The sequence below is a fragment of the Tachyglossus aculeatus genome, chromosome 12 (genome assembly GCF_015852505.1).
Source record: "Tachyglossus aculeatus isolate mTacAcu1 chromosome 12, mTacAcu1.pri, whole genome shotgun sequence".
In the NCBI taxonomy this organism is placed as follows: domain Eukaryota; kingdom Metazoa; phylum Chordata; class Mammalia; order Monotremata; family Tachyglossidae; genus Tachyglossus; species Tachyglossus aculeatus.
In genome coordinates, this window is record NC_052077.1 from 13,688,396 (window position 1) to 13,715,301 (window position 26,906).

The 26,906-nt window shown below is 47.1% G+C and overlaps 1 protein-coding gene across 2 annotated transcripts in view; it reads left to right on the forward strand.

The window, feature by feature from the left end:
- Window positions 1-21,651: 21,651 nt before the first annotated feature.
- SMARCAD1 (SWI/SNF-related, matrix-associated actin-dependent regulator of chromatin, subfamily a, containing DEAD/H box 1) overlaps window positions 21,652-26,906 on the forward strand; it is a 59,384-nt gene continuing 54,129 nt past the window's right edge. For both annotated transcript variants that reach the window (XM_038755104.1, XM_038755105.1), the window contains exon 1: window positions 21,652-21,858. In XM_038755104.1, the coding sequence (XP_038611032.1) occupies window positions 21,693-21,858 (166 nt within the window). In that variant the 5' untranslated portion in view covers window positions 21,652-21,692. The remainder of the gene's footprint in view (window positions 21,859-26,906) is intronic.

Genomic DNA, 26,906 nt, shown 5'->3' on the forward strand with positions numbered 1-26,906 from the left:
CGGGTACGAGTGACAAACAGCGTACTGCATTATGAGCCCCGTATAGGACATGGACTGTGTCCAACCTGATTAACCTGTATCTACCCCAGGGCTTAGTACAGTGCCTGGCACAAAGTAAGTGCTTACAAATACCATATATGTAAAATAAATCAACCAATCGTATTTATTGAACGCTTACTGTGTGCAGAGCACTGTACTAAGTGCTTGGGAAGTACAAGTTGGCAACATATAGAGATAGCCCCTACCCAACAGTGGGCTCACAGTCTAAAAAGGGGAGACAGAGAACAAAACCAAACATACTAACAAAATAAAATAAATAGAATAGATATGTACAAGTAAAATAAATAGAGTAATAAATATGTACAAACATATATACATATATACAGGTGCTGTGGGGAAGCGAAGGAGGTAAGATGAGGGGGATGGAGAGGGGGACGAGGGGGAGAGGAAGGAAGGGGCTCAGTCTGGGAAGGCCTCCTGGAGGAGGTGAGCTCTCAGTAGGGCCTTGAAGGGAGGAAGAGAGCTAGCTTGGCGGATGGGCAGAGGAAGGGCATTCCAGGCCCGGGGGATGACGTGGGCCGGGGGTCGATGGTGGGACAGGCGAGAACAAGGCACGGTGAGAAGCAGTGTGGCCTAGTGGAAAGAACACGTGCCTGAGAATCAGAGCCCCTGAGTTCTAATCCCGACTCTACCATTTATCCGCTGTGACCTTGGGGAAGTCACTTAACTCCTCTGTACCTCAGTTACCTCGATTGTGTAAAACGAGAATTAAATCCTCCTCCCTCCAACTTAGTCTATGAACCCTGTGTAGGACAGGCACTGTGTCCAACCTGAAATAGCTTGTATATACCCCAATGTTTGACACATTGTAAGTGCTAAACGAATACCATAAAGAAGTGCTTAGTACAGTGCTCTTACACAGTACCTGCTCAATAAATATAAATTGATTGATTTATGACTTTTCTAAGAGGCCAAAACCAAACCTACAGGAGGTTTTATCCAGTTAGGAAGATTTCCAGGAGAGGGGTTTGGGAAGATGAGGGGGATGGCGGGGGGGAAGAGGGGGGAGGGCTGGAGGTTGGGGTTTGTGTGATTTTTTTCAATAGAATAGACCAGAAAAGAGTTGAATAGATTCACTCGGTTTTTGTTTTTGACTTTGGATCCTTAGTTGGCAGCTGGCCATCCTTAACATTTCCCCAGCAACAATCTCCTAAATATTTGTGTGTAACAAATACATCTGTTAGGCATGGAACAAGCAATAATTAGAAATAATTGACTGCTAAAGGGAACTCATGCTCTCCGGATTGCCTTGCCAGCAAACAAAGCCTAATTTCTGTGATTGAAGGATCATTTTAATGCAACCTAATAAATATCTAATGAAGATATTTCCAGCATGAGCTGTCTGTGTTACTCAAACCCATGTTCTAAAGAAACAAAATCGAGAACAGCCAAAGGCCACCCAGCCTCATTCACACAGCCCGAACCCTTCCTCCACGAGAGCCAGAATGGGAGCAGGGTGGAGGGAAAAGGGAGTTGGAAACGACCTCGTGAGTCACCTTGTCCAACACCTGGCTTTTTCAGGATCCCCCACCACCGAAAACCTCCTGCTGAGAGATTGTATCTCCCCCGTGTTTCAGCCCTTCTAATGATGGCGGTTCAGCCCTCTCTGGGGCCTGCAGCTCAGAGGTGAAATTCCAGCTCTTAAGCCTCTGAATCAAGCTTTGTCGGCCCTCAGAGAGAAGATGATCCACCTTCCCTGCCCATGGGGCAGCTGAGGCCCATAATAATTATAAAAATTGTGCCATTTGTAAAGTGCTTACTAGAGGCCAAGCACTGGGGTAGATATAAGATAAGCAGATGAAACACTGTCCCTGTCCCACATGGGGTTCACAGCTACTTTATTCCCATTTTACAGGTGAGGTAGCTGAGGCACAGAGAAGGGATTTGCCCAAGGCCACACAGCAGGTATGTGGCAGAGCAGAATTTGAACCCAGGTCCTCTGACTCTCAGGCCTTTGCTCTTTCCACTAGTCCTCACTGCTCCTCTGAACTGGAAGCTCACTGTGGGCAGGGAATGTTTCTACCAACTGTTGTACTGCAATAATAATAATAATGATGGCATTTATTAAGCACTTACTATGTGTAAAGCACTGTTCTAAGCTCTGGGGAGGTTACAAGGTGATCAGGTGGTCCCACGTTGGGCTCACACTCTTAATCCCCATTTTCCAGATGAGGTAACTGAGGCCCAGAGAAATTAAGTGACTTGCCCAAAGTCACACAGCTGACAATTGGCAGAGCCAGGATTTGAACCCATGACCTCTGACTCCAAAGCCCGGGCTGTCTCCACTGAGCCATGCTGTACTCTCCCAAGCACTTAGTACAGTGCCCTGCACACAGTAAGTGCTCAGTAAATATGATTGATTGCTTCTCTGCCACCTCTCCTCCTCCCCTACTTAACTTCCAACTCTTCCCACACGTTCCATCCTGGGACCACCACTCCACTTCCCCTGGCAAAGGAGAGGGGTTTCTCCTCAGGAGAGGAGGGTCCCAAAACTCTGTGAAAACCGGACCACCGAAGCCAAGGAGCGGGTCCCTGGGCCCCCTCCCTCTCCCAGGAGACTTGGCTGTCCCCCATGGTGCACAGTCAAGCGTGTGCCTCAGTTGGTATTTATGCATAAAAAGCTCCGGGCAGAGCTGGGAAATAAATCATTCCTAATTATGGCACGAGGAAAACTGTCTGTGTTGGGGCAGACAAGTAAAACTGTCTGTTTTGGGGCGGATCAGTAACAACTAATTATCTAGAAAATACTACAGAAATCCTCAACAGTCACCACATCTCTTGCCCCCTCTTCCCCAGCCTTCCATCCTGCCTTCCTGCCACTGTTTCCCCTGTCTCATTTGGGTGCAGAATAGTGTCGTTGTGTCTTTGTCACATGGGGAGTGAAGTAGCAGAACCTCCACACACCCCATAGTGACCTAAGCAGATAATTAATTTGTTGTGATAGTTTTATTTATATTAATGTCTGTCTCCCCCCTCTAGACTGTAAGCTCATTATGGGCAGGGGATGTGTCTGCTAATTCATTCATTCAATCGTATTTATTGAGCGCTTGCTGTGTGCAGAGCACTGTACTAAGCACTTGGGAAGTACAAGTTGGCACCATATATTCAGTTGTCCGCTCCCCAGCACTTAGTTCAGTGCTCTGCACATGGTAAGCATTCAATAAATACAATTCAATAAATTCAATAAATCCCTTCTAGACTGTGAGCCCACTGTTGGGTCGGGACCGTCTCTATATGTTGCCAACTTGTACTTCCCAAGTGCTTAGTACAGTGCTCTGCACCCAGTAAGTGCTCAATAAATACGATTGAATAAATACGATTGATTGATTGTTAAGCACTTACTATGTACCAAGTACTGTTCTAAGCACTGGGGTGGACACAGTTAATCAGGTCGGACACAGTCCCTGTCCCACATGGGGCTCACAGTCTTAGTAGGAGGGAGGAGGACTTAATCCCCATTCTACAGATGAAGAAACTGAGGCAAAGAGAAGTGACTTGCCCAAGGTCCCATAGCAGACACGTGACAGAGCCGGTATTTATTTGTATTGATGTCTGTCTCCCCCCTCTAGACTGTAAGCTCCTTGTGGGCAGGAAATGTGTCTGTTTATCATTGTATTGTACTTTCCCAAGTGCTTAGTACAGTGCTCTGCATACAATAAGCGCTCAATAAATACAATTGAATGAATGAATGAATCAATCAATCAATCGTATTTATTGAGCGCTTACTGTGTGCAGATCACTGTACTAAACGCTTGGGAAGTACAAGTTGGCAACATATAGAGACAGTCCCTACCCAACAGTGGGCTCACCGTCTAAAAGGGGGAGACAGAGAACAAAACCAAACATACTAACAAAATAAAATAAATAGAATAGATATGTACAAGTAAAATGAATAAATAAATGGAGTATTAAATATGTACAAACATATATACATATATACAGGTGCTGTGGGGAAGGGAATCAGTGAATGAATGAATGAACTAATGAACCTAATGCTGTCAGAAGATACCTCTAGTTTGTAAGCTTGTAAGCAGGGAGCGCGTCTGCTAATTCAGTTGTATCGTACTCTCCCAAGCACTTAGTACAGAGCTCTGCACATAGTAATCGCTCAGTGAATACCACCTACTGATTGATTGATTGATAAAAGGTCTACGTATTGACTTTGCAGGCTACTTTGAACTATCTGCATTTATTTTCTTCTGGGTGCAAAGTTTCATTTGGAAACACAGTCACTTCTGGAGAAAATGAATCAAAAAAGAGGTCATTATTTGGATAAGGGAGATGAGTCAAACTGGGGTTCTAGCTCTGAAAGGTCCACGCAACTCAGACACCAAGGAAGTTCGGGCCCTTGAGCACTGAAGAAGGATATGGTAACGTTGCTACAACAACCGCATACATCTTCCTCCTCGTGCCCCCTACTGCCGATGAGTGAGCTCGTTTAAAGCTTTTATAGATTTATTATTTTTATGATCAAGTACAAACCCATCTGTGGCTGACAGCTTGTTTTATAGCTCACAATTTATATCAGCCTAGAAACACCTCACTAATGTTCCACAATGTTTGGGAGCAAGCCCCAACATATGCGTGCCGTGACGCCCTTTGCCCAAATCCTGTGGATTTTACACCACAATACTAGCTTGGATGATCGCAAACAGGAACCAACTAGAATTTTCTCCCTCGTGCCTCAGACGGTGGTGCTTGTGCCAGTTTTTCTGCAATAACTTAGAGAGGTCATGAAGCAAGGACAGTAAAGTAACGCTTTGAAGGAAACAGATCTGTCAGTAAACCTGCGTTCTGCACTGAACTGGATTTTTGGGTTGCTCTCTCGCAGCTGGTCTGGAAGAATGAAAAGGGCTTAATCATATTTTGAAATTGTAAACCACCTTTGCTCCATTTACTCCAATTGCTTTCCAAATTAATCAGTCAATTGGTGGTATTTTTCCAAGCTCTTACAGAGTGCAGGGCACTGTATTCACTCACTCAGTCATTTGTATTTGTTGAGCACTTACTGTGTGCAGAACACTGTACTAAGCACTTGGGAGAGTACAATAGAACAATAAACAGACACATTCCCTGCCCACAGCGAGCCTACAGCCTAGAGGGGAGACAGACCTTAATACAAATAAGTACAAATATGTACCTAAGTGCTGTAGGGCTGGGAGGGGGGGATGTATTTATTGTGCTTACTTATTGTACTTATTTACTGTACTATTTTGGAGACTAAGTTCCCTAATACTATTTCTCTGAGAGAGGGGACAGGGAGGTGGAAGATGAGATTGTTCCTATTATGGACACAGGTCACTGCAGCTCAGAGGGGCTGTGGGGTTTACAAAAGAGCACTGGGAGAATTTGAGTTCAAGAGACTGTGTCCTCTGAACCTGCATAGAGATGGCAGCTTCTCTTCTTTAAATAACATCCGAAGTAATAGGGATCTAGAGAAATGAGATGTTTTTTCACCTGTAAAATGTCACTCTCTTTGGCTCATTAAAAAACTGGGCGCTTAATGACTGTGACCAAATATTTAGTATAAAAACACAAAAGTTCTTTTTAGGAACTTGCATTTGGATTTGCCCTCCATCCTTGACCCCACATATACATGTACATATCCCTAATTTATTTATTTTTATTAATGTCTGTCTCCTCCTCTAGACTGTAAGGTCATTGTGGTTAGGGAACATGTTATAGTGTACTTTCCCAAGCACTTAGTACAGTGTTATGCATACAGTAAGCGCTCAATAAATACAGTTGATCTATTGATTAGGAACCTGTTGCCAAGTTTGATTGCTACTGAAGATTCCCTTTTATCATTTCAATGACTCTGAGTACTTTCTCCCGCCCCAAACGATTCTCTTTTACATGCAAGCCTACAAATTGGAATCCCTCAGCCCCTCAGTGTTATGAGTCAGGCTAACTCCTCTTAGGGCCTTGCTAGACTTTGGGTGGCTTTTTGCCTCCGGCTGTTCAGACCTGTAGTAACAAAAGTAGGAATAATCATTTTTTTTTCCACTGTCAGAGTTTTTCATCAAATTAAGATGTGCATTTAAATCAGCTTTCCTTCTGTAGGCTGATAAGGTTTGGTATTGGTACGCGTAGTGATTTGGGTGCTTGAAATGGAGAATCTTAAACCCTATTTTCAGCTGCGCATTCCCATCAGAGAGAGAGTAATAAAGGAGCATGGAGTAATGCATTAATTCTGATCCCCTCACCAGTGAGTTTCTTGATTCCCATAGCCCCACTGAGAGGAAATGATGTTTGTAGTGCCACCCCTAAACCGGGATCAAAATCCTCCTTCTACTATCTTAGTTGTTCATGATTTTCTTGAAAAAGATGAACTCCAGTTCATTATTTATAAGCACTACTACTAATAATAATAACAATAATAATAATTGTGATATTTGTTAAGCGCTTACTATCTGCCAGGCACTGTACTCAGCACTGGGGTGGATACAAGATGATCGGGTTGGACACAGTTCCTGCACCGCATGGGGCTCAAAGTCTTAATCCCCATTTTACATATGAGGTAACTGAGGCACGGAGAAATTAAGTGAGTTGCCCAAGGTCACACAGCAGACGAGTAATAATAATAAAATGATGGCATTTATTAAGCGCTTATTTTGGCAGTGCCAGGATTAGAACCCAGGTCCTCTAACTCCCAGGCCTGTGCTCTTTCCACTAGGCCACACTGCTTCCCATTGCTCAACCAAATGCTCACCTGCTTATTTATAGGTTTATGGGCCCTACCCTCATCCCAGACCAAAATGGGAACCTGAAACAGATAAAACCTCAACAATACCCTTAACGCTCTTTCTACCAGTGAAGATTGGGCCTGATTAACTTGTATCTACCCCAGAGCTTAGAACAGTGCTTGACACACAGTAAGCACTTAACCAATATCATCATCATCATCGTTATCATCATCATCATCATCGCAGTTGTCCTGCCAAAGTGTGAAGATATGGTTTTTGCTAAAGCCCTTTTTGATGTCTTCAGTCAGAGTCAAGGAGAATGTCCAAGATCCACAAGCAAAAAGGTCGTGGGTTGCTCTGCCGCCTTCCCAGACTTTTCCTCAACCACTGAGGACTTCAAAAACTCCTCTGTAAGCATCTCCGTGTTTAAGAAGGAAGGGATTTCACTTTTCTCCTTTAATGGCAAGGTCCTAGCTTGTTGCCTTCTTGATTAGATACAAAACACATTAACCAAGCGCTTTTAGATCACAAATGTGGCTCTGGACCACAGAGGAAGAAGAAGAAAGGCAGATAATAAATCAATCAGTCAAGCGACTGTATTTATCGAGTTTGTACTGTGTGCAGAGCGTTTGGGAGAGTACAATACAACAGCATTGGTAGACACGTTCCCTGCCAACAACGATCTTATAATCTAGAGGGGGAGACAGACACTAATGTAAATAAATACATTACGGGTATGCACGTAAGTACTGTGGGGCTGAGGCAGAAACTCCTCACCCTGGGCTTCAAGGCTGTCCATCACCTCACCCCCTCCTACCTCACCTCCCTTCTCTCCTTCTACTGCCCAGCCCGCAACCTCCGCTCCTCCACCGCTAATCTCCTCACTGTACCTCGTTCTTGCCTGTCCCGCCGTCGACCCCCGGCCCACGTCATCCCCCGGGCCTGGAATGCCCTCCCTCTGCCCCTCCGCCAAGCTAGCTCTCTTCCTCCCTTCAAGGCCCTGCTGAGAGCTCACCTCCTCCAGGAGGCCTTCCCAGACTGAGCCCCTTCCTTCCTCTCCCCCTCGTCCCCCTCTCCATCCCCCCATCTTACCTCCTTCCCTTCCCCACAGCACCTGTATATATGTATATATGGTTGTACATATTTATTAGTCTATGTATTTATTTATTTATTTATTTTACTTGTACATTTCTATCCTATTTATTTTATTTTGTTGGTATGTTTGGTTCTGTTCTCTGTCTCCCCCTTTTAGACTGTGAGCCCACTGTTGGGTAGGGACTGTCTCTATGTGTTGCCAATTTGTACTTCCCAAGCGCTTAGTACAGTGCTCTGCACATAGTAAGCGCTCAATAAATACGATTGATTGATTGATTGATTGAGGGAAAGATTAATAAAGTCAAGTTCAAATTCAAATTCAATACCTGTACGTGGTGTTTTCTTCCTTCCTCATTGACCACTCCTTCTCAGTTTCATTTTCTGGCTCTTCCTCCACATCTCATTCCCTACCTGAGGGCATCCCAAAAGGGTCTATTCTAGGTTCCACTTTCTCAAGGAGCTCAACTGCTCACATGGCTTCCCTCAGCTCCGTGTTCTCTCCAGCCCCAGTCTCTCACTTAGTGTCTCGTCTTATGCTGTCGAGTCGACTCCGACCCATAGCGACGCCATGGACGCATCTCTCCCAGCCCGCCCACCTCCATCTGCGATCTTCCTGGTAGTGTATCCATAGAGTTTTCTTGGTAAAAATACGGAATTGGTTTACCGTTGCCTCTTTCGGTGCAGTAAACTTGACTCTCTGCCCTGGACTCTCTCCCACGCTGCTGCTGGTGAGTTTTGACTTGTAGCAGATTGCCTTCCACTCACTAGCCCAAGCTAGGAATGGAATGGGTACGTCTCATTAAAGTTCATTAATGTAGCACCAACATGGCATTAACATTAAGATCAAACTAGTAGTGACAGGGCAATTGTTCACAGTGGGTAGAGCACTGGACTAAGCACTTGGGAGAGTTCAGTATGATAGAATTAGCAGACACGTTCCCTGCCCATAATGAGCTTACAGTCCTCCTCAACAACGGAATATAAATTAGATGATGTCAAAGCAGTTCCTGCTGCCCAGTTGGGCACTCAGGCATATGCCATTTTGAGGCCTCGCTCTGCTCCCGGCCTTCCCTAGGGAAAACCCCCAGCAATTTGTACAGCAAATGTGTGGGTCTCGCACCACAACAGCATGTGAACTGAATAAGGGCATAACAGGATCTGCTCATATGGAGGGAGACCAGAAAGATCTGTTCCACGGACACAAATTGCATCCTTATCCCAAATAACCATCTCGTAACTCACTCTATTGGTCCCGGGAGGGCCAGGAGAGAGAGTGTGAGTGGTTCAGCACAGCCCATCATCACTACTAGAAGCTAGAAACGAGAAGCAACATGGCTTGGTGGTAAGAACCCGGGACCGGGAGTCGGAGGACCTGGGTTCTAATCCCGGCTCTGTGAACTGCTTGTTGTGTGACCTTGGGTAAGTCACTGTTCTCCCTCCTACTTAGATTGTGAGTCCTGTGCGGGACAGGGGCTATGTTCAACCTAATTAATTTGCATCTGCCCCAGCACCTAGAACAGTGTTTCACACATAGTAAGCACTTTAAAAAAATACCATAAAAACAATACAATTCCAGCATCTGTCCTGTTGATGGTGGGATCTCCATTACCCTAAGCAGTCTTTGTGCGGACACGAGACTATGGGTCTCATATTGACCTTTGCAGCCAGATACCTCCCCTCCCCATCCCTAGTTGAATTTCACCATGAGTGGAGTCTACTTCGAGAATGAAAGTCAACTCTCTGTAAGTGACCTTGCAAAGGTATAGTATAAGACAAGGACAAGGCAAGCTTTGTCTCGGATGAATCTTTGAGTTCTGCTTTCTAACGGCCTGACGTTCTCTGGGTCGTTTCTGTAAAAGAAAGAAATGGAAGGTGTAACTCCAACCTGGAAATATCAGACAGTTTGGAAGGTAGTAAGCAGGCTATGAAAGGAGGTCTCATTCCCGCTATATAGAATTCTTCCAACTCGTACTTCCCAAGCACTTAGTACAGTGTTCTGCACACAGTAAGCGCTCAATAAATACGATTGAATGAATGAATGAATGAATTCTTACTTCCTGCAGATTCTGGGACCTCAATCTCATTAAAGGTTGACAATCTATTTGGTGTACTCCTCTACCTAGGGTGTGGTGGTTTTCATTGCTAAACCTCTAAATCCTTTCCCTCTGCCAATTAAATTGATTTGGTCTTGTAGTTGTTGAGTTCAAACAAGCTTGGTTTTATCCCCATTCCTATTGTTTATGTATTATGTTTCAGAGGATCCTATTCTAAATGCCCCCCAGAGGTACAAGAAAACATTTAAATGAACAAAGGAAAAACCAAGGGTGCAGATTGGTTGGGTTTTTTTTTTTTTTTTGGTTTTGCCAACAGGACTTTTAGCAGATCGGGGGAAAAACACACTATTAAACACTGAAGCTCCTTGAGGATCGATAAGGTTGGACTTTATTAGAGAGAAAGAGAGAGGGACAGAGAGAGATTTTAAAACTATGCATAATTATTTTCATTCTCTCGGCCCAGCTCTTTGCTGGCTTATGGCAAGTGCAGAATAAAGATCAACTGGGAATCTAGGGCCTAGAGCAGAGATTAAAGTTTTTTAGTTTTAGAGGTTAAAACCCAACCTCCTGATTTTGCACCTGATGGCAAGAAGAGTGTGCTTTCCCAAAGTGTAGTGACTGCGGTTGAATGTAGCGTTCTTAGTTGTTTTACCTCTAGAGTTCTATTGCAAATTACTGTTTCAGAGATAGGATGATTTATTAGTGATCTTCCCCTCAGTTTCTGCAGCTGATATTCTGCCCCATATGTGGTAAATTCTCTGCAAGGGGAAAGGCTGTCCTCTTGTTCTCCCTCAGGCCTAGTTCAAAGCTCTGCACACACAAAAAAGTTAAGTAGTAAAGGCTGGTGTAAACTGACTCACCAATTTCAGATGAATCTCAAGTGTGTTATCCAGGCCACACAAGGTGTTTTGTTTGGCATGTTCTGGAGAAAGATAATCGTTCTTTAGGGGGAATCTAAAATTATTGCAGAAAGAGTAAATTACATTAGATGAACTTAAAGTTGGCCTTATTTAACATCCACATGACTTTTAATTGGGTCGTTTTAAATTGGGGATTTTGTAGAAATAATGTGAAGGGGAATAATAAACTAGCCCGAACCAGCCCCAAAATGAATTTCTAAGCCACTCCCTTGTTTGTTCTATTTTACTGCAGGCTGCAAAAGGGTATAGTTTTGGCTAATGGTTAGTTGTTTTTCATCAAGTCAGGGAAATGTTAAAGCAGGATAGACACCTACCCTGCTTTAGCATTTTCTCTCTCAATATATAGATATAGTACAGTGCTCTGCACACAATAAGCGCTCAATAAATACGACTGAATGAATATGGAGATCTATATATTGCTTTTTCGAGATATATCGAGAGAGAGAGAGGGAGGAATATAATGTACCGACCCTTCATTTTCACCGATGACACTACCGAGGGAGGGTGAGGGTGAGGAAAAAAATCAATACATGCCTGAATATCCAACCCTCGTTGTGAGTCTGTAAAGATGGTTCCTTGTTGGGTTGTTGCTTCTGCCTCCTGCAGGACCTGTTGCCCGATTATTTGAGGGGACTACCTCTTGATGCCCTGATCTTCCTAAAGTTTCTTCTCAAGGAAAACGACCCACCTCCCAATCGCTACCCACCAATTTTGTCTGTTGTCGTTACCCAACTATACTATATTTTTGAGGTTATGCTTCGACTCTACCTTTAAAATGTGTGATCCTGCTCACAGGTGTTTCCTACAGCCACTGTAGTAAGTTACGGTGTCCATTGATTGCGTACTGTTTGCGGAGTGCTGTGCAAGTAGATGCAAGAGAAACAACTAAGATATCTCCTGTTGCTCCTACATCTGTTATGCTGTGAAGATCATACCTTGTGCTGCTCTGTTCCAAAACCACACCGTGATTCAGATAGTGCGTGGTTAATTGTATTCTTCAGAAGTCTTCTGGTTAGCACCTTGTCAACACTGAAAGAAGCAGAGAAGCAACGTGGTCCATTGGTTAGAGCACGGGCCAGGAATTCAGAAGGACCTGCTTTCTAATCCTGGTTCTGCCACTTTTCTGCTGCATGATTTGAGGCAAGTCACATCACTTGTCTCTGCTTCAGTTAACTCATCTGTGAAATGGGGGTTAAGACTGTGAGCCCCACGTAGGAGGACAGGGACTGTTTCCGACCCGATTACTCTGTATCTACCCCAGCATTTAGAGCAGTGCCTGGCAAATAGTCAACACTTGACAAATACGATTTAAAAAATTCCTGTTGCAGAGTTACAGATTCAGAATCTCTTCATGGCTGGCTTGCCTGGTGGGTTAAGAATTGCAAGGCACTGGTAGGGAATCTACACGGGTTAGAAATTCCCTACTGCCTTACTAGATCTTCTGGGAATGGAAGAACAGGGAGGCCAAGAGGGCCTGGAATGTGTCTATAAACTCTGTTATACTGTAATAATAATGATGGCATTTATTCTAGACTGCTTAGTACAGTGCTCTGCACACAGTAAGTGCTCAATAAATACGATTGAATGTATGAATGAATGAATGAATGTAGCTGATATCACTGATATCAAAGCACTTTTGCTTTAAAAGCAAGAGAAGGCCACCAGCCTCACCCCTCTTCAATCTGCACTACACACTGCTGTACAGATCATCAACCAATCAATCGTGCCTATTGAGCACTTACTGTGTGCAGGGCACTGTTGTAAGCGCTCGGTAGAGTGTACCACAACAATAGCAAAGACATGTTCCCTGCCCACAATGAACTTATAGCCATCTCCTCAGAGCATCGCTCAGCACACCTCCCTCCACTCTTCAAAAACATCCACTGGCTTCCCATTTCCGTCCACATCGAATGATACCCTCACAGCTGACTTCAAGGTTCACCTCTCCCCCAATCGTACGTATCAGCTCCTTTCACCTATTATTTCCCACTTCACTCTCCAATCCCCCTAAGCCAACAGTTAAACAGTACCTGTATATATGTACCTGTACCCTGTATATATGTTTGTACATATTTATTACTCTATTTATTTTACTTGTACATATCTATTCTATTTATTTTATCTTGTTAATATGTTTGGTTTTGTTCTCTGTCTCCTCCTTCTAGACTGTGAGCCCACTGTTGGGTAGGGACTGTCTCTATATGTTGCCAACTTGTACTTCCCAAGCGCTCTGCACACCGTAAGTGCTCAATAAATACGATTGCTTGATTGATTGATTGTACCTGATTTTCAAATCTCCCTCCTCCGTACCCTCACCTACCCTGTTCCCCTGGCCTCTCCTCCATCACCCCCCTGCGCAAATTCAACAGGCTATACCTCTCTTACCTCCTCCCACGAGACTTCCCCGTTTCATTCATTCCCATCTCCTGGGTCATTTCAGTTCAGTAGCAACCCCAGCACTTGATGTGTTTAATTACTGTTGACCCTTCCTCTGCCCTTATGTGCACATGTATATACATAAACACAAATAAAATCAACTATATATAGCTAATTATTTACTCTGATTGCACTATTTGTAAATATTTTTATGTCTTTCTTCCCCTTTGGAGTGTAAGCTCTTTGTGGGCTGGGTATGTGTCTTGCAAAGCTCCTGTTGCATTTTTCCAAACACTATAGTGCACTGTTGCACTTAAAGGAGCCTCAGTAAATATCATTACTACTATTATGAGGGTGATTATATATATATATATGTATATATGTTTATACATATTTATACTCTTATTCATACATATTTATACATTTATACATTTATACATATATATACACATATATACATATATACATTTATACATATTTATTACTCTATTTTACTTGTACATATCTATTCTATTTATTTTATTTTGTTAGTATGTTTGGTTTTGTTCTCTGTCTCCCCCTTTTAGACTGTGAGCCCACTGTTGGGAAGGGACTGTCTCTATATGTTGCCGACTTGTACTTCCCAAGCGCTTAGTCCAGTGCTCTGCACACAGTAAGTGCTCAATAAATACGATTGATTGATTGATCGATTGATTGGTCTCACCCTCTGGGTTGATTCATGTCTGATTTCATGACTGAAAGAAAATTCTTCCTCTAAACAATGTTATTCAGAGAAAGATCTCTCTAGAACGTGTATCCAGCATCTGTGAGCTGTTCTTCATTAGTTATTCTTCTTGCAGTCAGTGCAGTCCCTACATGACTGGTAGTTCTCATGCTGTGATAATTACTGGTATTACATAGTAATTTGATGTTTCCGGGTATAATGATGATTTTCTCTGCATTCAATAGTTTGCTCTAAACTGCAAATTTAAAGTCCACTAGGTGTGATCCCGTGGTGAGCTTGTTTTGTCGGGCAGATAATTTTTAAACACACCTTGTCCGTTTCCTCAGGGCCACAGTGTTGACTCTATATGCAAGGAGCGCTTTCCTTCTCTGTGGACGATTGCTGTTTTTTTTCCTGTCAGAAGGATTTATTTGTTATTTGCTAGGAAATGCTTCGAAAATTTCTCCACCCAGTATCAAACAATCCAGCTCGCAGGGGAGATGAATTGCAATCGGTTTAACATTGATGATCCTTTCTAGTTTCCTGCAAAGACCATTTCTAATTACGATACGATCTGAAAGGTAAAAAGGATTAATAAAGGTAACTTCGAGTAGCCTGAAAATTGTCCATCTGGTTCTAAAACCCTAGCGCTGCGGATGTTTAACGGGAACGCTGCCAGGACAGTTTAAGAAATTACTCCTCGTGTTTGGTCTTGAGAAATTTCAGAAGCGGATCTTGTGGAAAAACGTATCATTCCTACGAAAACCGTTTTGTTCCCTTAAAAGAAGCAGCAGGGACGTGCCAGAAGGGCTGAGTCAGGGGAAGGGCGGGTACCTTAGGCCCTGGCCAGGGCCGATTTGGACCTGAGGCCATCTCTGCGGGACTAATTCCCCAAAAGTTCGTGCCCAAGCTTGAGTAATGGTGCCGGGTGCTCCGGAAAGCAACGGGGCTTTTCCTGTGGCTTATTGTCATGATTTTAGACTGTGAGCCCACTGTTGGGTAGGGACTGTCTCTATATGTTGCCAACTTGTACTTCCCAAGGGCTTAGTCCAGTGCTCTGCACACAGTAAGCGCTCAATAAATACGACTGATTGATTGACTGATTGTTGTAACTAAAAGAACAACAGGCTGCAGGGAATAGGAATAGGAAATTATTCTCCTCACCCCTTCTCCTCAGCCGTTCAATCTTTCTGATGGTATTGACACCCATCTACTTGTTTGGTTCTGTTCTCTGTCTCCCCCTTCTAGACTGTGAGCCCATTGTTGGGTAGGGACAGTCTCTATATCATCATCAATCGTATTTATTGAGCGCTTACGGCGTGCAGAGCACTGGACTAAGCGCTTGGGAAGTACAAGTCGGCAACATATAGAGACGGTCCCTACCCAACAACGGGCTCACAGTCTAGAAGGGGGAATCAGAGAACAAAACCTATTAACAAAATAAAATAAATAGGATATGTACAAGTAAAACAAATAAATATTAAGCTCCTATATATGTTCTATATGTTACCGATTTGTACTTCTCAAGCGCTTAGTCCAGTGCTCTGCACACTGCAAGCGCTCAATAAATCCGATTGAACGAATGAATGACTTTACTGAGCGTTTGCCGTGCGCGAAGCAGCACACTAAGGGCTTTGGAGAGGACGATACAATGGAGTTAGCAGACGCATTCCCTGCCCATAGCAAGCGGTGTGGTCTTGGGGGGAGAACCACAGGCTGAGGGTTCAGAAGGACCTGGGTTCTAATTGTCGGCTGTGTGACTTTGGGCAAGTCACTTAACTTCTCTGTGCCTCAGTTCCCTCATCTGGAAAATGGGGATTAAAACTGCGAGCCCCCTGTGGGACAACCTGATCACCTTGTAACCTCCCCAGCGCTTAGAACAGTGCTCTGCACACAGTAAGTGCTTAACAAATGCCATCATCATTATCATTATTATTATTATTGATTCCGGCTCTGCCAATGGCTTGCTGTACGACCTTGGGCAAGTCATTTCACGTGGGCTCGAATCCCGGCTCCACCACGTGTCTGCTGTGCGACCTTGGGCAAGTCACTTAACTTCTCAGAGCCTCAGTTACCTCATCTGTAAAATGGGGATGATGGCTGTGAGCCCCGTGTGGGACAACCTGATCACCTTGTATCCCCCACAGCGCTTAGAACGGTGCTTTGCACATAGTGAGCGCTTAACAAATGCCATTGTTATTATTATTATATCACTTCTCTGTGCCTCAGTTTCCTCAGCTGTAAAATGGGGGTTCAATACCGGTTCTCCTTCCTGCTTAAGACTGTGAGCCCCCTGTGGGACAGGGATTGTGTCCAACCTAATTAACTCGTACCTACCCCAGCGCCTGGAACAGTTTGACATTTAGGAAGCGCTCAACAAATACCATTAAGAAAAGAGCTGCCAGTCTAGAGGGGAAGACAGACATCAGTATAAATAATTTCAATATGCAATTTAAAGATAGGTACATTTAAGTGGTGTGGGCCACTGGCTTCGGGAGCGGGTAGTGACCTGCTTGGCGATGTTGGGGGGTGCAAGCAGAGCAATGGTGAGAGAGGAACAGTATGGCCCCGTGATTCCGGGAGTCAGAAGGCCCTGGGTTCTAATTCCGACTCTGCCAGTTGCCTGCTGTGCCGTCCTTGGCCAAGTCACTTCACTTCTCCGGGCCTCAGTTACCTAATCTCTAAAATGGGGATGAAGACCGTGAGCCCTACTTGGGTTGGGGAATGCGTCCATCTAGTCCGTCCTGATAACCGTGCATCTGCCCCACGGCTTAGAACAGTGCCTGTAAGCGATTAACAAAAAACATCATTATATCCAAACTGTATTTATATAATAATAATGGCATTTATCAAGCGCTTACTATGTGCAACGCACTGTCCTAAGCGCTGGGGGGGATACAACGTGATCAGGTTGTCCCACGTGGGGCTCACAGTCAATCCCCATTTTACAGATGAGGGAACTGAGGCTCAGAGAAGTTAAGTGACTTGCCCAAGGTCACACAGCAGACATGTGGTGGAGCTGGAATTCTAACCCATGACCTCTGACTCCAAAGCCCGGGCTCTTTCCACTGAGCCATGCTGCTTCTTGTGACTGAGTGTGAGTGAATGAATGGATGAATGAATGAGTGAGTGAATTACTCTATTTATTTATTTATTTATTTTACTTGTACATATCTATTGTATTTATTTTATTTTGTTAGTATGTTTGGTTTTGTTCTCCGTCTCCCCCTTTTAGACTGTGAGCCCACTGCTGGGTAGGGACTGTCTCTATATGTTGCCAACTTGTACTTCCCAAGTGCTTAGTCCAGTGCTCTGCACACAGTAAGTGCTCAATAAATACAATTGATGATGATGATGATGAATAAGTGAATCAATCAATCATATTTATTGAGTGCTTACTGTGTGCAGAGCACTGGACTAAGCGCTTGGGAAGTACAACTTGGCAACATATAGAGACGGTCCCTACCCAACAGTGGGCTCACAGTCTATGAATGAGTGAATGAGTGAGTAAGTGAATGAGTAAGTGAATGAGTAAGTGAATGAGTAAGTGAATGAGTGAGTGAATGAATGAGTGAGTAAGTGAATGAGTGAGTGAATGAATGGATGAGTGAGTGAATGAGTGAGTGAATGAATGGATGAGTGAATGAATGAGTGAATGAATGAATGGATGAATGAATGAGTGAATGAGTGAGTGAATGAATGAATGAATGGATGGATGGATGAATGAATTAATGAGTGAATGAGTGAATGGATGGATGGATGAATGAATGAATGAACGAATGAGTGAGTGAATGAGTGAATGAATGAGTGAGTGAATGAATGAATGAGTGAATGGATGGATGGATGAATGAATTAATGAGTGAATGAGTGAATGGATGGATGGATGGATGAATGAATGAATGAACGAATGAGTGAGTGAGTGAATGAGTGAATGAATGAGTGAATGGATGGATGGATGGATGGATGAATGAATGAATGAGTGAGTGAATGAATGACTGGCTGGCCGTCCGTAGGGGCGAGGTCGGCGGGTCACAGGTGAGGGGAGGACGGCGACGGGTCGCCCGTGACGTCATCCGCCGGCGCGAGTGACGTCATCCTCCGGCGCGCGACGCTCGCTCCGCTCCGCGCCCCGCCGCCGTTGCGGTAGGTCCCCTCCCGGCCGCCGTCGTCCCTGCACCGTGTGTTTGTCTGCGTGTGTGTGTGTGTGTGTGTGTGTGTTAGCGGGGGGGGGGCGCGCCTGTGTACACGGGCCGTGTGTGTGTGTGTCCGTGTGTGTGTGTGTGTGTGTCCGTGCGTGCGTACACGGCGTGAGCCTCCCGGCCTGCCAACGGTGAGACCGCGGCTCGAGGACCGAGGAGAGGAGGGGGGCGGCGGCTCGAGGACGGACGGGCGTGTGTGTGTGTGTGTGCGTGTGTGTGTGCGCGCGCGCGTGTGTGTCTGTGTGTGTGTGTGTCTGTGCGCGCGCGCGCGGACCCGCCATCCCGGCCCGGGGGGGGGGAGGGGAGGGGAGGGGCGCGTACTACATCCCCGGGGCTGGGGAGAGGGGCACGTGCTACATCCCCGGGGTTGGAGGGGAAGGGCACGTACTACATCCCCGGGGCTGGAGGGCAGGGGCACCTACCACAGCCCCGGGGTTGGAGGGCAGGGGCACTCATGCCCTCCCCAGGGTGGCACGCGCTACGTCCTGGGGGTTGAAGGGCAGGGGCACATACTACATCCCGGGGGTTGGAGGGCAGGGGCACGTACTACATCCTGGGGGTTGGAGGGCAGGGGTACATACTACATCCTGGGGGTTGGAGGGTAGGGGCGCATACTACATCCCGGGGGTTGGAGGGTAGGGGAGCATACTACATCCCGGGGGTTGGAGAGCAGGGACACGTACTACATACCAGGGGTTGGAGAGCAGGGGCACGAACTACATCCCGGGGGTTGGAGGGTAGGGGTGCATACTACATCCCAGGGGTTGGAGGGTAGGGGCGCATACCACATCCCGGGGGTTGGAGGGTAGGGGTGCATACTACATCCCAGGGGTTGGAGGTTAGGGGCGCATACCACATCCCGGGGGTTGGAGGGTAGGGGAGCATACTACATCCCGGGGGTTGGAGGGTAGGGGAGCATACTACATCCCGGGGGTTGGAGGTAAGGGGCGCACACTACATCCCGGGGGTTGGAGAGCAGGGGCACGTACTACATCCCGGGGGTTGGAGGGTAGGGGCGCATACTACATCCCGGGGGTTGGAGAGCAGGGGCACGAACCACATCCTGGGGGTTGGAGGGCGGGGGCACGAACTACATCCCGGGGGTTGGAGAGCAGGGGCACGTACTACATACCAGGGGTTGGAGAGCAGGGGCACGTACTACATCCCAGGGGTTGGAGAGCAGGGGCACGTACTACATCCCAGGGGTTGGAGAGCAGGGGCACGTACTACATCCCAGGGGTTGGAGAGCAGGGGCACGTACTACATCCCGGGGGTTGGAGAGCAGGGGCACGTACTACATCCCGGGGGTTGGAGAGCAGTGGCACGAACTACATCCCGGGGGTTGGAGAGCAGTGGCACGAACTACATCCCGGGGGTTGGAGAACAGGGGCACGTACTACATCCCGGGGGTTGGAGAGCAGGGGCACATATTACATCCCAAGGGTTGGAGAACAAGGGCACACGTGCCCTCCCCAGGGCTGGTGGGCAGGGACAAGTGTGCCCTCCCCAGGGTTGGTGGGCAGGGGCACGCACTACATCCCAGGGGTTGGAGATCAGGGGCACGTGCTATATCCCAGGGGTTGGAGATCAGGGGCACGTGCTATATCCCAGGGGTTGGAGATCAGGGGCACGTGCTACATCCCAGGGGTTGGAGATCAGGGGCACGTGCTGTATCCCAGGGGTTGGAGAGCAGGGGCACATGTGCCCTCCCAGGGGTGAAAGGGATGAGCCCACGTTACATCCCGGGGGTTGGAGATCAGGGGCACGCACTACATCCCGGGGGTTGGAGAGCAGGGGCACGTGTGCCCTCCCAGGGGTGAAAGGGACGAGCCCACATCATTACATCCCGGGGGTTGGCGGGCATGGGTACGTGCTACATCCCCGGGGTTAGAGGGAGGGGCACGCACTACGTCCTGGGGGTTGAAGGGCAGGGGTACAGCGTGGCTCAGTGGAAAGAGCCCGGGCTTTGGAGTCCGAGGTCATGGGTTCAAATCCCGGCTCCGCCAACTCAGCTGTGTGACTTTGGGCAAGTCACTTCTCTGGGCCTCAGTTCCCTCATCTATAAAATGGGGGTGATTAAGACTGTGAGCAACCCGTGGGACAACCTGATCACCTTGTAACCTCCCCAGCGCTTAGAACAGTTCTTTGCACATAATAAGCACTTAATAAATACCATCATTTATTATTATTATGTGTGCAGGGGGTGGAGGGTAGGGCCACTCATGTTCTCCCAGGGATCGGAAAGCAGGGGGACACTCGTGTTCTCCCAGGGATCGGAAAGCAGGGGGACCCTCGTGTTCTCCCAGGGATCGGAAAGCCGGGGGACACTCGTGTTCTCCCAGGGATCGGAAAGCAGGGGGACACTCGTGTTCTCCCAGGGATCGGAAAGCAGGGGGGACACTCGTGTTCTCCCAGGGATCGGAAAGCAGGGGGACACTCGTGTTCTCCCAGGGATCGGAAAGCAGGGGGACCCTCGTGTTCTCCCAAGGATTGGAAAGCAGGGGGACACTCGTGTTCTCCCAGGGATCGGAAAGCAGGGGGACACTCGTGTTCTCCCAAGGATCGGAAAGCAGGGGGACACTCGTGTTCTCCCAAGGATCGGAAAGCAGGGGGACCCTCGTGTTCTCCCAGGGATCGGAAAGCAGGGGGGACACTCGTGTTCTCCCAGGGATCAGAAAGCAGGGGGACCCTCGTGTTCTCCCAGGGATCGGAAAGCAGGGGGACCCTCGTGTTCTCCCAGGGCTCGGAAAGCAGGGGGACCCTCGTGTTCTCCCAGGGCTCGGAAAGCAGGGGGACACTCGTGTTCTCCCAGGGCTTGGAAAGCAGGGGGACACTCGTGTTCTCCCAGGGATCAGAAAGCAGGGGGACACTCGTGTTCTCCCGGGAATCGGAAAGCAGGGGGATACTTGTGTTCTCCCAGGGATCGGAAAGCAGGGGGACACTCGTGTTCTCCCGGGGATTGGAAAGCAGGGGACACTCGTGTTCTCCCGGGGATCGGAAAGCAGGGGACACTCATGTTCTCCCAGGGATTGGAAAGCAGGGGACATTCACATTCTCCCAGGGATTGGAAAGCAGGGGGACACTCATGTTCTCCCAGGGCTCGGAAAGCAGGGGGACACTCATGTTCTCCCAGGGCTCGGAAAGCAGGGGGACACTTATGTTCTCCCAGGGATCGGAAAGCAGGAGGACACTCGTGTTCTCCCAGGGATCGGAAAGCAGGGGGACACTCGTGTTCTCCCAGGGATTGGAAAGCAGGAGAGTGGGCAGGGGCCTGTATGCTCTCTTGGGAGTTGGAGGACAGGGGCAGTCATGTTCTCCCAAGGGTCAGAGGGCAGGGGCATATAAGCTTAGTAAGCGCTCAATAAATACGATTGAATGAATGAATGAATGTAAGCTTTCTTGGGGGTCGGAGGGCAGGGGCATGCACTCCCGAGGGGCAGGGCTGTTGAGGTGAGACTGCCCCAGGGCCCTGTTCCACCCCCGGTGTCTCACGTCGACCCCCGCGTGGTTTGCCGTTCACGGCCTCCTCTTCCCCCTTTCCTTCCTTAGGAAGTCCGGGCCGAGCCCTGCGGCGAAGCAGCTCCATCGTCTCCATCGCCATGAGCCTCTTCAACCTGGACCGCTTCCGCTTCGAGAAGAGGAACAAAAACCTGGGGCCAGCGCGGGTGGATTTGCCTGCTTCCGACACCAACGAGGATGCCGAGACGGGTGGGGATAAAGGCGCCGGGCCAGATACCCCGGAATCAGATGTGACAGACAAAACGGGTGAGGAGATGCGTTGAAGGTGGACGAGGAATGGTACAGATAAACTGGTTTTAACATCACTTCTCTTCGGCGTAACTTAGCCTGGAAAAGCAAAGCCTCTTAAGAGCTCAGGCTTCTCTAAGGGACGCGGTTTTCATGCCAACGTTCAGGCACCCACTCCTGAAAACGAGTCCGGTTCTGACGCAGTGTTGTAATGTCAGAACAGGGAGGTCTAGAAATATCTCCCGGTCATCTCTATTATATTGCTCTATTTATTTTATTTGTACATATTCTATTTATTTTATTTTGTTAATATATAATATATATATATATATATATATATAATGTATGAGGTATCTGAGGCTCAGAGAAGTGAAGTGACTTGCCCATAGTCACACGGCTGACGACTGGCAGAGCCGGGATTTGAACCCGTAAGCTCTGACTCCAAAGCCCGTGCTCTTCCCACTGAGCCACGTTGCTTCTTTAATTGTAACTTCTCTAGTTGTAATGATCTTCGCTATTTCCTTTTGGGCTTGTGCCCATGTGAGCTGTGCTTTGGTCAGAAGCCTTCATCTGTGGTAGCCCAGCCCCAACAGACATTTTTCTACTTCTGGTTGGCTCATCCTCTACCGAAGGGTAGGCCAGGCCTTCGGGGGTAGATTACAGCCTTGACCACCCAACGCCAAAGTACCTCAGGGGTTTTTTTGCATTTGGTTTTGTGTTTTTAATGGTATTGGTTAAGCGCTTACTATGTGCCACGAACCGTACTAAGCGCTGGGGTAGATAGAAGCTAATCAAAGTGGACACAATTCATGGGGCTCACGGTCTTAATCCCCGTTTGGACTTGTCCAGGGTCACACAGCAAAGTGGCCAAGCGTGATTAGAACCCAAGTCCTGATTCCCAGGCCCGTGCTCTAGCCACTCGGCTACGTTACTTCTCATAGACCGAGCGTTTCTCTCATTAGGGCCTACAAAGAAAGGCAGTGTGGCTAGTGGAAAGAGCTCCGAACTGAGAGTCGGGAGACCCGCGTTTGCCTACGTCTCATGGGAGGTGGAAGGGTATTGCTTTGATTTGGGGGGGCAGAACCCCCACACTATCACCCCTGTCCTCCTGTGCCCAGTAGCAAGGGAGCCGGCGGAGATAACAAGTGCAGCTCGTGGGCATTGTATAGCATTTCTCCGGAACAACTCACGAGTAGGCGACACCGCTGGGCCTTCGCCCCTTTCCCCTTTTCAAGCTCTCGTTGAACATGGCAGTCAGGTTGACTTCAGTAAAGGTCGGGGTGTGGGGGTGAGAGACAGCTTTTCTACTTCTTTTCTACTTCCTTGTGAGAACCATTGGGAAAGTAAAGCGCAAAAGAGGCCCACACACTTTAAAAAGAAAGCAAGCACGTGAAGATGAATAAATCAGAAATGGCTAGTATGAACGTGCCCACCGACATGCTTATTTTGTACTTATTTTAGTACAGCGGTTTGCGCACAGAAAGTGCTCAATAAGTGTGATTGATTGATGAGCATCAACCCTTGCACCAATGATATGTCGTGGGGCGTTTAGAGAGGAGAATAGTGTGAGAGCCCTTGAGGTTGGCCAGGGTAGGGTAAACTTATTAATGTTGGCACTTGGGGCTGAAGAGACAAGAGGATCACAGCTAGAGTCTGTGTCCAAAAGCACCCCGTGGTATTGGGAGAATCACAGAGGAAAAAGCGATGCAAGACCTTACCGTGGAGCGTCTAGATGGGGAAAGGGTGGGTGGGCATCGGTAAGGAGACGGGGCACAAATCCTAGTGCCTTCGGCAGCCTCTCTTGCCTGGCGTTGAGGGTGCCAAAGCCGAGGCGATCAGCAGTATTCCTTAATAAGTGCAAGGGGGGGTGGAGGGATGAAGCTGAGAGGTACACAGGAGTAGGGATGGAAGTTGGCTCCGCACGCAGTAAGGGCTCAATAAATACCATTGAGTGATTAATTGATTGGCGCTTGCATCAGCGACGCCCTTCCTGCTAAGCACCCCGTTCGGGGATATGCAGTCGGGGCTGTGCCAGAGGTACAAAACTGGATAAGCGTGATGGTGTTCGTTGTGTCCTTGAATGCCACTGTGTCGCTGTTCGCTCCACCATTAACTCCGTCTTACAAATAAATGTGTTTTAGTGGCTGAGGGCAATGAGCCAAAATAACCTCCAGTGTTATCGTTTAATCAGTCAATGATTTTTACTGAGCGCTTACTGCCTGCAGAGCACTGTACTAGGCGGTTGGGAGAGTATAGTACTATAAAGTTGGTAGACACCTTCCCTGTCCACAAGGAGCTTACAGCCTAGAGGCTATTAACTACTACCAGTCTTGAGACTGCTCAAGTTCCATCCCAAATCTTTGTGTTAGAGTTGGGACTGTCGTGATAATAATAATAATAATAATAATGGCATTTATTAAGCGCTTACTATGTGCACAGCACTGTTCTAAGCGCTGGGGGGGATACAAGGTCATCAGGTTGTCCCACATGGGGCTCACAGTCTTCATCCCCATTTTCCATTCATTCAATCGTATTTATTGAGCGCTTACTGTGTGCAGAGCACTGTACTAAGCGCTTGGGAAGTACAAGTTGGCAACATATAGAGGCGGTCCCTACCCAACAGTGGGCTCACATTCGTCCCACGCCCCGCTTCCCTGCCTTCTCTCTAGTCACCTCCGCCCTTCCCCTCTCTCTTCGTCCCCACCCTCTCAGAAATGAGATCAGGCGCGGTTCAGAAGCCGAGCCAAGAAGGGGATTATCCGGAGACTCGGCCTGGATTCCGGCCCATGTCCAGTTATCCCGTTACATTAGACCCCAGATGTTTGGCTTGAGCTGTTAATCGAATTCATTCATTCATTCATTCATTCAGTTGTATTGAGCGCTTACTGTGTGCAGAGCACTGTACTAAGCCTTTGGGAAGTACAAGTTGAATGCCACTGTGTTTGCTGCTTCTCTACGACAAACCACCGGTAAACTGTTTTGTATTGTAAAATAATACCATCGGGGAGGGAGCGATGAGAAATTATTAGCCCTGATAGTGGATAGCCGCGTGGTCCTACAGTTCAATACCCACCCACCCACCCCCTGCTAGGGGAAAGAGCTTGGTGTCAGGAATCGTGCTACCCAAACTCTCATATTGTACTCTCCCAAACACTTACTACAGCGCACTCAAACACTCAGTAAAAAGCTTTGATTCCTTTGACCGAGGGACCAAGTAGAACGTCTCGGTGATAGTTTGACCCGCAAGTATATCATCTATAAATTCCACAACTTTAATTTCCTAGGCAAATTCTATGTACTAGTGTTTTGCATCTCCTAAAAAAACCTGAGTTAGGGAGATTCTTATTACTTAAAGCATTTTCTAACTACTTATGTGCCAAACACAGTCCTGAGGGTTGAGGTAGATACGCGATAGTGAGTTTACACATCATTCCTCTCTGGCTTCCATCCTGAGCCCACTGTTGGGTAGGGACTGTCTCTATATGTTGCCAATTTGTACTTCCCAAGCGCTTAGTACAGTGCTCTGCACATAGTAGCGCTCAATAAATACGATTGATGATGATGATGATGATGATGAATGGGTGCAGAGAACATTGAAAATTTGTCCCAGACATCCAGGAGAGCAAATAAAAAATTCGGCAGTCCAAAGTAACTTTAAAATATGTAACTAAAATAGCCACTGAACTTCACCTCTCCAGCAAATGGTCTCGGATATGAATGGCCACATCCTTTCCAAGCTGACAATGTTTGGTGGGAAGGTTTGGCTCCTGGGGGGTCCCGCGGGAGCAGGGAGGCGATCATGGCCAGCCCCGAAGTTCCTGCTAGTGTGGGGACTCCACCCGCATCGGGCCCAGCTTCGGGTCATCAATCAGGCAGTTGATGCTCTTTCCTGAGCACCTGCTCAGTGTACTGAGCACTTGGCTGGGCAGACCTGAATTTCCCTTTCTGAGGTTTTTCTCTTCTATTCTGGTGCCTTCTTGCATCTACCGTTCGCATCCGCCAAAAGTGAAAGTGAACTATACAGTCAGTTCCTGTATAGTGCATGCCGTCTTCGTCCGGTAGCTCGCATTAAGAAGAAATCACATTATTGTACTCAGGTCTTGTCAGACAACTGTGTGCACATGTATCTGTTTCTACCCTGCTTCACATGGTGCGTGGTCAGAAAAACGTACACAAATCCTTCAGTAGCATTTTCGGGAAATCGCTTAAAAGCATGCATTATGGCCGAACTCCCCATACAGGAAAATTGCTGTAAAAGATAGCCTCCAATTTAAAAGAGCTGTTCCTTCAAGTGCCAAAATCTTAAAGATATGAAGGGTGACAACTTTTATTCTGCTTGAAGCTAGCTTTCTAGCCTAACTTGTTGCCACTGTAGACTTCATTCAGCCTCTTGAGCTGGCTCCAAGAGGCTACAGGAGTAGTAGCAATGTGGCAGGTGTTAATCATGTTAAAAAGATACTGAATAACATTCCGATATACACTAGGGCGTTATTCTTTTCTTTCTAAATTCCAGTGTGTTTCCCACTCTCCCGAGTAGTTAAAGGGTTGAGTTACGTGAATAGACCTATTGGCTCAGAGAGCTTCAGCCAAGAGTGGGATTGTGAATTAAAAATAGTAGGGCAGTGTATTTTAGTCAGTAGTGTGAAACAATTCGAAATATGGTAGAAGTTTGACCTGTTACTGGTTTCATTGCCCATTTGCACTTCTATTTCTAGACTGTGAGCCCACTGTTGGGTAGGGACCATTTCTATGTGTTGCCAACTTGTACTTCCCAAGCGCTTAGTACAGTGCCTGCGCACAGTAAGCGCTCAGCAAATATGATTGAGTGAATGAATGAATGAGTTCAGTTTTCCCCTTTTTAGTAAAGGCTTCGTTGGATTCCTGTGAGGGCACGTTTTCTGGAACCGGATTAATTTGCATCTACTTTTAGACTGTGAGCCCACTGTTGGGTAGGGACTGTCTCTATATGTTGCCAATTTGTACTTCCCAAGCGCTTAGTACAGTGCTCTGCACATAGTAAGCGCTCAATAAATACGATTGATGATGATGATGATGAACGATATGGG